Consider the following 12,051-nt stretch of genomic DNA (forward strand, 5'->3'; position numbering starts at 1 on the left):
GCTCTCTTATCTATACCCTGCCCATACTGCCCCAACAGGAACCACACCTTGATGGTCTTCACCAGGTTGGCTGTGCTGTTGGCCACCTCCTTAGCTGACTGGACAAACTGCCGCTTGGCGACAGGGTTGGCGGTGCGGGAGGAGGCCAGGCGGCACGTGTTGCACAGGGCTGAGGTGTGCTTTGCCACAATGGTGGCTGCTGACAGCACCTGTATAGAAGAGCAGAGTGAGGCAGGACCCATAGCATCTCCCCATTTCTCCAATGCTCATCACAGCAGCCCACCTCATACTCACCTGAGACTGTGTGCAGGCAGGATCCACCAGGTTCTGGCAGGCCATCTGGATGGCCTGGTTAGCTCTGGCAAACTGAGTGGGGTCTACCAAGCCCTGCTGTCCAGCCTGGCTGTTGGGATCAGAAACTCCCACCAAGTAGGCAGCCTGTGAACATGAGAGATGCAATGAGGGACTGCATGGAGACAGAGGCAGGCAATAGCTCCCAGACCCAGGAGTGATACATGAGGTTGGGAATGAGTGTATCTCACCTGGGCTGCTGCTTCCGTAAGCCCACAGAGAGCTTTGGAGGCTGCGCTGATGGACTCTCCAAACTCAGGCAGCTTGCTGTTCTTTGCATTCTGGGAGATGCCAGCCATGGACTCACCCAGCACCTGAAGGATTCACAGCCACCAGCTAGAGACCACCTCCTGTTTGCACTGAGTGCTCCAGATTCAGAGCTCACCAAGTTCCACCAAATGAGAAGTGAGAGAGGAAGCTTCTTTCCCTTTGCCAGATTTGCCCTCACATACTTCCCCAAACCTCCCCATCCTTCCCCAACCTCCATCTTTTGCTCTGTTCCTGGCTCACCTTGGAGTTCTCCATGACACTGTCCAGACAACTGAAGTAGGACATGTCATTGACAGCCTGGGTGGGGTTCTCCAGCAGCTCCTTCACCGTCTATAAAGACAGAGATGCCACATAAAGGGAAGTGCATTCTCTGCATCCCACCCTGTACCTGTAGCTCCTCTCCCCCCGCCAGACAACTCAGCATCCAGCCAAGCCCAAGCAGAGGAGGGCCTGGGTCACCGAGTTGCTGCTTCTCACCTCCAGCTCCCTCAGAGCATTGTCGCACTCCTTCTGGCCTGGTGCCTGCTGGGTGCACATGGTGATCAGCTGGTTAATGCTGTCAGTCACGGCCCTGACAGGACAGGGGAGAGGCACACATGGATCAGTGTTAGCTTCACCATCCAGAGCCATCACTATTGCAAACACTTTAACTTGGTTCTGGGGCACATCTTGGTACAGGAAATGGACAGAGGCTTTGGTTATGAGGCCCTCCTGCCCGCCCAGGGTCTCTCTCTTTTCATAGACTGCAACCGCAGCCAGGTTAGGATTACATTAGATAAATGGGCATAGGGCAGCCCCGTAACAAACTGAGTCTCACGGAGGCAAACACCTGGCCTAAACTGAACCATCTGCAGCCCAGCACAGCCCTTGGCATTTAACCACCTCTCCCCATGCACTGCAAGCAATTCTTCCTACCGTGCTGCTGCTGCCAGTTGACTCTTGAGGTTGGGGGCTGTGGGGTCAGCAGAAAGCGCCTTCGCTGCCAGCAGCAGCTTGCTGGAGGACATGGAGATGCTCTTCAGGTTTGATACCACCTGTGCCTGGTCTTCTTTGTTCTGCAAAGAACCAATAAGAGTCACCAACAGCAGGTTCCCAAACTCTGTGCACACCCTCAATCTCTTTGGTGCTTTCCAGGCTGTGTCAGACCCCTTTGCTTACTTTGTCTGCCAGCTGGCAGCAGCTAGGATCTATGAATTTGCTGAACCAACCCTAGCCTCTTCCTACCCCTCTACTGCCATTTTGCCCAGTCTTGGGCACTCCAAACAGGTGTTTGCACTCACTGGAGACAGGCTGGCCATCTCCACTCCCGCTTGCAGGAATTCATTGAAGTCCTGTCCAAATTTGCCAGAGGATTTGGCCAGGTCCTGGGGTGTGCCACGTGATGCTTGCACCAGCTCGTTGGCAGACTGGTTGAGCCCTGCAGCCGCTCGGTTCAGCTGGCTCTGCGCCTCCTGGAAGGTCTTGTTGCTGGGAGGGAACTGGAAGCAAAGAGGGTGTCAGGAGTTGCTGTGAGGTGGTGGCAGCTGGATGGGCATTCCACACCCAGCAACAGGGAGAGCATCCAGCTGTGCCCACCTCAACACTTCCCGGTTCCCTTAGCCCCAGGCAGAGCTCACCGAATCTGAGAGCAACCTCTTGCTGGCCTCTCCCACCATGCGGATGGCAGCGTCCACGTCCCGCTGCCCAGGCAGGCAGTTCACGCAGCGATTCAGAGCCTGTGACACCGCCTTGGCCACCTGCAGAAGACATGAACAGAGCCTATTCAACAGCCATCCCTGGTGGCCCATCCTCATCCCACAGCCATCCAGGGGCCCAGACCTACCTGCACCAGGCGCTGCTGGCTGTCAGGGTCCCCAGGCTTGGCCACGGCTTTCCGTGCCTCCTCGATGAGGTTGTTGGCCTTATCCATCACGTCGCTAGCGCACTCCAACATGGCACCCTGCACCTGAGGGTCCGAGCTGTTGGCCGCCACACCGCGGGCAGCCTGGCTAAGGGAGCGCAGGGCCTGGGCCACCTCCCGGGCAGCGATGCCTGCCATAGAGGAGAGCGGTCAGTCAGTGAGGGCCTGGCCACATGCTGCAGCCTGGCTGGGGGCCGAAGGCTGGTACCTGTGTAGTTCTCATTGCCCTGGGCCACCTCGCCCAGGAGATGAGCGATGGCGGAGGTGACAGCCTTGGTGCTGTTCCCCAGGTCCTGCGCACACTTCTCCATCTGCAGGGCAAACAACATGGAGGGGTTCGGCCCTGCGACCCACACTGAAGTGGTTTGGCCTCACCCCGGCCTCCATGTCCATCACCCCGCGTGCCCTCACCGTTTCTCCTGGCAGAGGCTTCAGCTTGCCATCCCTGGCGGCCGCCTTGGCCTCCTTCAAGTCCCTCTCCAGGCTCTGCACCAGGCCCAGCGCCGAGTCGATCTCCAGGGGCCCGCAGGCCTCCTGTGCCTGCAGCGGGCGGAAGGACGGACAGCATTACACAGAGCTCAGCCCGCATGGAGGGCCATCCTTCCTGCCTGCCCTCCGCCAGCCCCTCACCTTCTGTGCAGCTGTGCGGAGCTCAGCCAGGGCTGCGGCCAGGTTCTTGGCGCACTGGCTGAGCTGCATGGCTGAGGCCTGGTCAGTGATGGTGGGCACGGTGGCCTTAGCCGCGGCAACCATCTTCCCACCGGGCTGTCAAAAAAGAAAAGAGTGAGACACGGCATGGCACATAGTTGTCTTGCTGCCTGCATCCAGCGGCAGGTTTGCTGGTACCTGCAGGAAGTTCTGGCTGGCAGCGATGAGAGCCAGCTGGGCGCTGGGGCTGTCCGGCTGCGACTGGCTTCCTCGCACACCCTGCACCAGCATGGGGATCTGGTCTGCCACCACCTGTGATGAAGGGAGAGCAGAGTCACCGCAGGGGACATGGAGTGTGTGGGCACCTCGATGGCTGCAGCTGCTCAGGTTCCAAGGGCAGGAGCTCCCCTCCTCAGCACTAGCAGCCCAGCAAAGATCTGACCACTGGTGACTTTATCATGGAGTGCAGTGATTGGACAATGAGTAGTTGCAGATGCCCCATCCCTGGAGATGCATAAGGCTGGGTTCAATGGGCCATGGGCAGCCTGATATGGTGGGGGTTGGAGCTGGGTGGGCTTTAAGGTCCCTTTCTCACAGCAGCTTTTCTCACTGTTTGAGAGAAAACCACAGCCTGTGCCCCTCGCGTCCCTCACCTTGCAGCTCTGCACCAGCTGCTGCTGTGCAGCAGGGTTCTTGTTGGAGGCAGCGGCATGCTGTGCGGCGGCGATGGTCTGGGTGGCGGAGGCGGCTGCCTGCTTGGCCGCGTGCTACCAGGGGAAAAGGACGAGTCAGATGTGGGGAGTCCAGCACAGGAGCCCTCTGTCACAGATCGAGGTCCCACTCCCCAGTACACTTCTGTTCAAATACTGTCCCTCTTTCCCCTCCGCAGCCCAAAAACCGCAACCTCACCTCCAGCTTGTGCACCAACTTCTTCTTGATGGCGTTCTGAGCCGCAGCGTTGGTGGCCATGCGCAGCCCCTCTGCTGCCTCCCGCAGCCGCTGCTGCTGCTCCTCGCTGTCGGGATGGGCGGCAGCCCCCTGGACAAAGCACAGAGCCATCGTACCCGGCATGACCCTCAGTTCCCCTGTCATCCTACCAGAGGTCGCTGTGCTGTGCCCTTTGCTCCAGCGGCTCCTCCCGCCTGCCACCAACCTTTGCAGCCTCCACCATCTTGGCGGTGGCATCAGCCAGGATTTTGGCCGCGCTCAGCAGCTTGCGTGAATTCTCTAGGTCAGTCTCTCCCTCTGCGTCAGCTTTAATAGCATTGACGAGGTCAGAGGTGGCCTGGGCCAGAATACGAGCCTGCCGCACCATTTCCCCTAGGAAGGAAGGAAGGGTGGCTGTCAGCAAGTCCTGAGAATTACCCTGATTTGCTGCTTTGCTGCACCAGCCCCCCGTCTTTGGGGCAAGCTCCAAGCATGAGTCCCCAACAAGGCATGACTCCAGAGCCTGCTTTATCTCACTGTGCCTCTCAAGCCCACCATCCCCAGGTGCCACCAGCCACTCACTCTTACCTGCGTCGCCCATGGAGCTGAATATGTTCTCAGTGACGTTGAGGATGGTGTCAGTGGCCTGGTCGTAGCGCCCGATGGGCTGCCCACCCGTGGCGTGCTGCTTGATGTGCTGCAGCAGGTCGTTGAGGGCCTGGGTGACGGCGGTGGCTGCCACCCCCACCTGCTTCAGCAGCTGGTCATCATTGGTGGCTGCCTTAGAGGCCTCCACACAGCCCTCTGCCGACTTGGCTACCAGCTTGCCAGCTTCAATCAGCTGCTCCTGGCACACTGGGGAGCTGATAGTGGGAGCAACCACCTGCAGGACAGGAAAAAAGCTGGGCAGTGCTGCCACTCTCTATTCTCCGTCCAACATCCCATGACCCCAGTGACTGCTGTCCTTGACCCCCAAGGTGGATGTTCCAAAGAACCATGGTCAGAGGAAACAGAGACTTTTAGCAAGGTGAGGGTTGATGCTTACCTTGGTGCAGGCCACCAGCTGGGAGGTGGAGAGGGCACACTGCGTGGCAGCTGCAATCACCTGCGTCTGCAGGGCTGAGTCTTCTGTTTTCTGAGCCACGTTCTTGGCCTTCAGCACCAGCGCAGCGGCGGCGCTGGCCACAGCCTTGGCCAGTTGCATCAGCATGTCCTGGGAGGACGGACAGGGTCAGTCCTGAAGCCACCACAGAGCCAGGCACAGCCGGCTGCACGGCTCTCGTGAAATATTCAGCAGGGAAACATGAGATCAGGGGGCCTTTCCACCACCCCTGCCTTGCGCCGAACTCCTGGTGTGTGGCTGGCAACACCTCCAGCCCATCCCTATGGCTGGGTGCTGTGGCATCTACCAGCACCAGGACACTGCCATGGCCAAAATCACCGCCTGGAGCAACTCAGCAGCACCACCCATGATGTTGCCACAGGGACAACCCACGCAGCACCTCTGATCATCCCACAGCCAGAACCTGCAGTGAGGCCCCACGCTGCCAGGAGGCCCTGCAGCACACAGCAGGATCTTCTGGCAGGACGCCCAGCACACTGCAGCCATCTGGATTCGCCCTCATGCCACACTGCTGGATGCCACCAGCAGTGCTTGGGACAGGGAGCTCGGACAAGGTGTACGGATCACAGCTCCTCCCATTGCAGACAGCAGCTAAGCTGCTCCAGGCCCATCTTCCTTCTGAGGGCATGCTTACAGAGCATAAACAAGGCAAACACACCACCACCAGACTCCTGAATGAGCTCTAAAGTCACACCCTGCTACAGCAAAGCCTCTGGCCACCAAGCAACATCAGAGCATCCCCACACCTACTGCAAGCCAAAGCCACTCCTGCTGCTGTCCATCATCACCCTGTCAGACATGGCAACAGTCTGGAAAGCACATGCACCAAACTCTGGAGCCCAGTTCCCAAAAGCACAGCAGCTGCCTGAGGCAGAGAAGCAGCCACTCTGTACGAAGAGTCTGGAAGAAGGAAGCAAATACACTCGGGTCTGGTTGTGGAGCAGGCTGTGGAGTACTGCAGAGTACTTCCCATGATTTCCAAACCTGTCCCCTGCCCTGTGCTAGTTGCATACAGAATTGCTTCAGTGAGAGCCCCCAGGAAGGAGCTGCCCCCCCAACTCCTCCTGTACATGCTGCCTCTGTCTCGCTGCATCCCCCCACTAGCTGTTCTGCTCTTCTTCGTGTTCTTTCCAGGCTTTGCTGATCATATTGAGGCCATGTGGCTGCAATGAGCAGAAACCTCTCATTTCATGAGCACATTTTGGTCCACACTAGGTCAAGTTCCTCTGCTGCCTCTGCTGTGCTGAGCAGCTACAGGAAACCAGCATGGGAAGAGCTCAGCTCAGCAAAAACACCAACCACAGGGCTTTGGCTGCTCCAGATCCCTGTTCTGGGCAGCTGGGCACCACAGACACAAGGTGGTAGCTGGGGGACTGACCCGAGTGCATGGACTTCTGAGAGTTGATCATGAGAAAAGCAGATTTTCCACCAGAACCCATCTCCAAAGAATTCAACTGATTGTCCCCAGAGGAGCAGCCCTGACATCCAAGAGGGGCAGACACCACCAAGCCATGCCTACAGCCCCCTTTTACCGTCTTTGGGTCTGAGGAGGGCGGGATCCAAGCACGCCGGCTTTCGGGCATCTACATGGGAATCCACAAGATAAGAGGCATTACATGACAGCGGCTCTAAGGGCAGGGATGGGAATTGGCCTGTCTGCTCCCCCGGCACAGTCACTGTGCATGGGTCAAGCTTCAGCACGGACCTCTCCTGGGGTTCCTGTGCAGGGCAGAAGGATTTTCCAAGCGTATGTCCCCACGCACAGCCAGAGCCGCTCACCTGGAACCGAGGGTCAGTGTCGCTTTCCCCAATCTGCTGCAGCAGCTCTCCGCTCGTCTGGCCCACCAGGCCAGCAGCCTGCAGGAGATTCTGGCGGGGCTGCAAGAAAAGAGGCAGAACCATCAGGTTGGGCAAGCCCTGCACCAAGCTGCTCCCACGGCTCCCACCCATCCTGATTCAGCTCCCTAGTGCCCGCCAGTCCTTCCTGCTCCTTCGCACCTCAGCACTGGCAGGCTGTGCTGTCTTCAGCAAGTCGGAGACGGCACTGGCCAAGTTCTTGGCTGCCTGCAGGAGCTGCCGCCCATTGCCTCCCTCATCCTCCATCAGAGCAGCCAGCAGCTTCACGCCCTTGGACATCTCAGTCAGGTTAGAAGATATGGTAGTGACAGCGCAGCCCACAGCCGTGTAGTCTGTGTCAGCTGGATCCCCTGTATAGAAAAGAGGGATGTGGGAACACTTGGAGAAACATCAGAAGCACCCAACCCTGTGCTCGGAGTAGATGTGCCTGAAATGAGTGTGATTCATGAGAAGCTGCCTGGCTCCTTCATCAGTGCAGGAAAGCTGGAGCACACTTGTGGCTGCAACCACAGCTGAAAGTGGACAAATGTATTCCTGACAGGTAAACTCAGAAGGGGAAGGATGGAGAGCAGTGATGCTGGAATATCCACAGGCACCATGGGAGCTTTCTGGACACACCAGAAGCAGTCTGGATTCAGCACTGGCTAAGCCAGGCTGCCTCTTTCAAGGGCAGGAACCTCAACCTTCATATAAAGGGTGGGTTAGAAGTGACTGTAAAGTCCACTCATTCCATTAATTTCCATTCTCCTGTCATGGGCTAGTTGCCCCCACCAGCACAGATTGCCCAGGGCCCCATCCAACCTGGCCTTGAGCACCTCCAGGGATGGGGCACCACAGCTGCTCTGGACGGCAGTGCCAGTGCCTCACCACCCCCCCAGTGAAAAATTTCTCTCATATCCAATCTAAACCTCCTCTCTTTAAAGGCATTCCTCCTCGTCATATCACTGTCTGCCCACGTGAAAAGTTGATTTCCCCCCCATATATATGCTCTCTTTAAGGAAGGCCAAAGGCTGGACAATGAGAGACCAAACCCTTCTGCTGAGAGGTGCTCCACTGCTGCCCTACCTGCAGTGAGGTTGACCACTGAGGCTGTGCCGGCGGTGATAGCATCCACCTGGGAGTGGATCTCATGCTTGGACTCATCCATCTTGTTTTTGCGCCAGGCTTTGGAAGCCTGAAATGAGAAGAGGGTCAGGAGGTGGAGGTAGTGGGGAGCTGCAGTGAGATGTGAGAGGAGACAGGAGGAAATGGAGGAAAAGCTGCCACCACCCAAAACCCCTCAGCATGTCCTAAAGCTACAAACACAGAAGAAGCCCCAAAACCGAGTGTCCCAAATTCATTCTGCAGGCAGCAATCTTCCTGTGAGCTGCTAACACTTCTCCTTGCCTCACCCACCCCACCAGCAAACTTCTAGCTCCAGCAGCCTGGCACCCCTTCCCCAAGCACTCACGGCATCCTGCCCAAGGGGCGGCAAGGTCTCGAAGTCATCCAGTGTGGCCTGGGCTGCATTCACAGCTTGCATGCTGGAGTTGATGGTACCTGTTAGTGCCTGTTGTGCTGAAGTCTGCAAGGCAAGAGCAGAGTGAGGGGGCTGCTTGGGACAGTGCTCTAGGCAGGTGCTGACTGCAGAGCCCCTGCTCCCCATGGCAAGCTGATGCCAGGCCAGAACGATGGGTCTGCACTAATCCCCTGGCTACCCTGCAAGCACCTACCAGAGGAGGCATGTGCCCTCGATGCATCTGGCCACTGGTGATTTGCAACTGGGCCTGGGGCATTGTCCCCACCTGGAAGTTCTCTGGCCCCCCAGCCCCTGTGCGCATGATGGCCGGCAGTGCAACTGAGCCCAGCTCCGCTTTGCCCACACGGTTAAACTGCTGCTGCAGGACGGTTGACCTGGAATGAAGAGAAACAGAAGCACTTGAGATTCTCCTCTCTGGACCAGCACTTTGGCTGTTCCCCACAGTGCTGCCCCGAAGGCTGAAGGATGCCCAGGGATGCCAGGGGCTGAATTGTGGTATGCCACTTGGCAGCCAACTTGCTCCTGACGCTTACTTCTTTGGAGACACCGAGTCTTCCAGCATGGTGGACTCCTCATCTCCCTCCAGACCGAAGTGGTCTTTGCTCTTTTTCTGTTAAGGCAAAGAGAAAATGCATTGGTCAGTGCACACCTCACAGCCTCCTTGTATCAAGTCCATGGGATGTCCCCACCTCTCCCCAGCAGAACCATGAGCCCAAGAAGCACCTTGCACCTTGCACTTCTCCCAGGAGAAGAGCAAGCTGCCTTTCCCTGAACTTGCCTTTTTCAGGATGATGTCGATGTAGCCAGCAATCAGCTGGGCGATCTGCTCCCCTTCTGTTGTCTGCACTGAGTAGTAGCCATCTTGGTAATCTCCAAAATCCTACAAGAGCACAGCACAGGGTTGCACCATGGCTGGATGCTGGCGCATATCCTGAGCCCCTCTGGAATGTGCTAAGCACCATGGCCAGTGCTGTGCCAGCCACTTTCTGCCTGTTCTTGGGGCCAGGAGAGGAAGGGAGCAGGGCACAGAGGGCTGAGAGCTGGGGCTGGCTCCTACCAAGGTGAAGCTCTTGGGGGATGCTGCCCAGCGCTTGATGTTGGTCAGGCTCCACTCCTGAATCACTTCCTTGGTTTTCTCATCCACACGCATCACACATTCCTTGGTGATCCCCAGCAGACGTGGCACCAGCTTGTTCTTCCCCTTCATTTTCTCCTGCAGGGCATAACAAAGGGGTTAGAGGGCTCACCAAAGAGCCGTGTGAGCAGCAAGCAACCCCACCTAGGGCCACAAGTCCAGGTGTGGTAATTACATGGGTCTTGAAAAGGATGTGGGGAAAAGCAGGAACTGAGTGAGAGGGCAGTGCAGATAAAAAGCCATGAAGTCCTTAAGTTGACCATAGGTTGCACCAGAGGAGGTTCAGGTTGGATACTAAGAAAAGTTGTTTCTCAAAAACAGTGGTAAGGCACTGGCACAGGCTGCCCAGGGAGGTGGTGGAGTCACCATCCCTGGGGGTGTCCATGAACCGTGGAGATACGGCACTGAAAAATGTGGTTAGTGGGCATGGTGGGGAAAGGCTGGTGGTTGGATTAGATGACCTTAGTGATCTTCTCCAACCTCAATGGTTGAGATTTGAAGGACAGGCAGATAGCAGGGATACAGGGAGAGCTAGGGCAATGTGGGCTGAGAGGTAAGTGGTGGGTAGAGATGGGAAAGATGAAGAGATGCTGAAAAGGAAAATTCAGTCAGGCATCAGGAGAGGTGGAACTGCAGAGTTTCTGCTCTACCTTGACTAGGAAGAAGGAGACCCCATAGGTCTTGAGGGAGCGGGCCAGCTTCACATAGCGAACTTTGGCCTCAATCTCGCTCATGTTCCCGCAGTTCTTGTGGGCCTGTAATCACCAGAAGACATCAGGTCAGCTACGACGTTGCCAACACCACCTTCACAGCTTCTCCAGGCTCTCCCCCTGCCCTACCAGCGTTCCGTTCCCCATCTATATCATCCCTCTGAGCACCTGAAACTTCACATTTGTCACATCTGCCCAAGTACAGCCACACTCTTCCTCTAGGCACCTGTCTTGAGCACTGTCCCAACTCTTCTTCCTCACCTGCCAGGCTGTGATGTGCCAGGACAATAGCAGCCCAAACCTTTGGCAAGGAGTGACAAGCCTGTTCTCAGCACATCCTCATACTTACCATAAAGATCTTGCGTTCCCCTTTCTGCTTGATGTACTCCTTCGGCAGGAAGTCCTTCAGCCTGCCAAGAGATAGCAAAATCAGCTCCCACAGCACAGCCCAAAGCCAGCATTTGTGTTCCTCTATGAAGACGCCCAGCACAGAGCCTTGCACAAAACCCCGTCGGTACAGTGTTTTTGGGAACAGGAAGGATGTGGGAGAGGTCACCGCAACTAATGACAACTCCAGGACCCAAAACCTTAGAGCCACCCTCTGGGATGATGATGCCCTGGGGGATGAAACTTAGCACATGCGCAAGGGGACACCCTGGGACACTCACTCCAGAAAGCCCGGCTTGTGCTTCTGCTCGTTGTGTGGCCCAAACTGGATCTGGCACTGGTAGCCAGCAAACTCACAGGCTTTGTCAAATGAGACGGGATGGGAACCGTTAAGGATGTCATCGCGTGCCTAAATGGGAAGAGAAGACACTGGGGTCTGCTCTGTTCCCTTCCACATCTGGTGGGATCTGCACTGGCACAGAGGAGCTAGCCAGGCACCTGATATACCCCCATGGCTGCTCCTGACCAAACACCTGATGGGTTGTCACAGGGCAGCATTGCTGTACCTGCACGTAGAGCAGATTGAGTTGTACAGGATCTCGTGAGTCCACGTTCTGGTCAGAGTAGAAGAACTTCCGTCGCAGCAGTAGCGTCTCATTGTCATCAATGCCTTGTTCGCGCAGGGTCCGGCCGTGGTCCAGCCAGTTCACTGCAGGTGATGGCAGTGTGAGCAGGGACAGACAGCCAGGCAGGGACAGACACACAAAGACAGACAGGTGGCCTCATTGCCATTCCCACCACCCCCAGCACAGGATGGCTCTGTCCCCAGAGCTTGCTAGCACATACACTCGTCATCGGTGTGCAACTTCTGCTTGAGTTTCTCCATCTTCTTCTCATCCCGCAGCAGGGTCTTGTCCTTCTTGAGGGTGCCAGTGACTTCCTCCTTCTTCTCCTCCATGATCTCCCGAACGAGTGAGTACTCGTCATAGTTGGTGATGCCTGTAGGAGCACATAGCACTGAGCCGGTGCTGCTCCCTTGACACTCCGTGTTCTTCCCTGCCCCATATTGCCACCCCTTCTCTCACCAATTCGAGCACATATTGTCATCAGCATATCTGTGACGGTCTTGGAGTCGTCAACCATAACTGTTTTCACAGTCCCATCCAGCATGCGGATCTTCAGGGGCCGCTGCTTCTTCTTGTACTCCATAGTATCCTACAGGCA

At 56.8% G+C, this 12,051-nt stretch overlaps 1 protein-coding gene across 4 annotated transcripts in view; it reads right to left on the minus strand.

Annotated features, from left to right (window-relative positions):
- TLN1 (talin 1) overlaps positions 1–12,051 on the minus strand; it is a 31,681-nt gene that overhangs the window by 12,510 nt on the left and 7,120 nt on the right. For all 4 annotated transcript variants that reach the window (XM_031609888.2, XM_031609886.2, XM_031609887.2 and 1 more), the window contains exons 4-35: positions 11,913–12,042; positions 11,674–11,826; positions 11,394–11,536; positions 11,109–11,236; positions 10,790–10,850; positions 10,381–10,485; positions 9,653–9,808; positions 9,374–9,475; positions 9,129–9,205; positions 8,789–8,969; positions 8,527–8,640; positions 8,142–8,250; positions 7,218–7,426; positions 6,999–7,097; positions 5,142–5,309; positions 4,685–4,979; positions 4,323–4,489; positions 4,079–4,207; positions 3,823–3,936; positions 3,368–3,481; positions 3,152–3,286; positions 2,933–3,061; positions 2,730–2,832; positions 2,444–2,652; positions 2,238–2,357; positions 1,902–2,099; positions 1,537–1,676; positions 1,099–1,192; positions 862–951; positions 543–665; positions 295–438; positions 48–209 (exon numbers count right to left, since the gene is read on the minus strand). In XM_031609888.2, the coding sequence (XP_031465748.1) occupies positions 48–209; positions 295–438; positions 543–665; positions 862–951; positions 1,099–1,192; positions 1,537–1,676; positions 1,902–2,099; positions 2,238–2,357; positions 2,444–2,652; positions 2,730–2,832; positions 2,933–3,061; positions 3,152–3,286; positions 3,368–3,481; positions 3,823–3,936; positions 4,079–4,207; positions 4,323–4,489; positions 4,685–4,979; positions 5,142–5,309; positions 6,999–7,097; positions 7,218–7,426; positions 8,142–8,250; positions 8,527–8,640; positions 8,789–8,969; positions 9,129–9,205; positions 9,374–9,475; positions 9,653–9,808; positions 10,381–10,485; positions 10,790–10,850; positions 11,109–11,236; positions 11,394–11,536; positions 11,674–11,826; positions 11,913–12,042 (4,401 nt within the window). The remainder of the gene's footprint in view (positions 1–47; positions 210–294; positions 439–542; positions 666–861; positions 952–1,098; positions 1,193–1,536; positions 1,677–1,901; positions 2,100–2,237; positions 2,358–2,443; positions 2,653–2,729; positions 2,833–2,932; positions 3,062–3,151; positions 3,287–3,367; positions 3,482–3,822; positions 3,937–4,078; positions 4,208–4,322; positions 4,490–4,684; positions 4,980–5,141; positions 5,310–6,998; positions 7,098–7,217; positions 7,427–8,141; positions 8,251–8,526; positions 8,641–8,788; positions 8,970–9,128; positions 9,206–9,373; positions 9,476–9,652; positions 9,809–10,380; positions 10,486–10,789; positions 10,851–11,108; positions 11,237–11,393; positions 11,537–11,673; positions 11,827–11,912; positions 12,043–12,051) is intronic.

The sequence above is a fragment of the Phasianus colchicus genome, chromosome Z, assembly GCF_987193195.1.
Source record: "Phasianus colchicus chromosome Z, bPhaCol1.hap1.1, whole genome shotgun sequence".
In the NCBI taxonomy this organism is placed as follows: Eukaryota; Metazoa; Chordata; class Aves; order Galliformes; family Phasianidae; genus Phasianus; species Phasianus colchicus.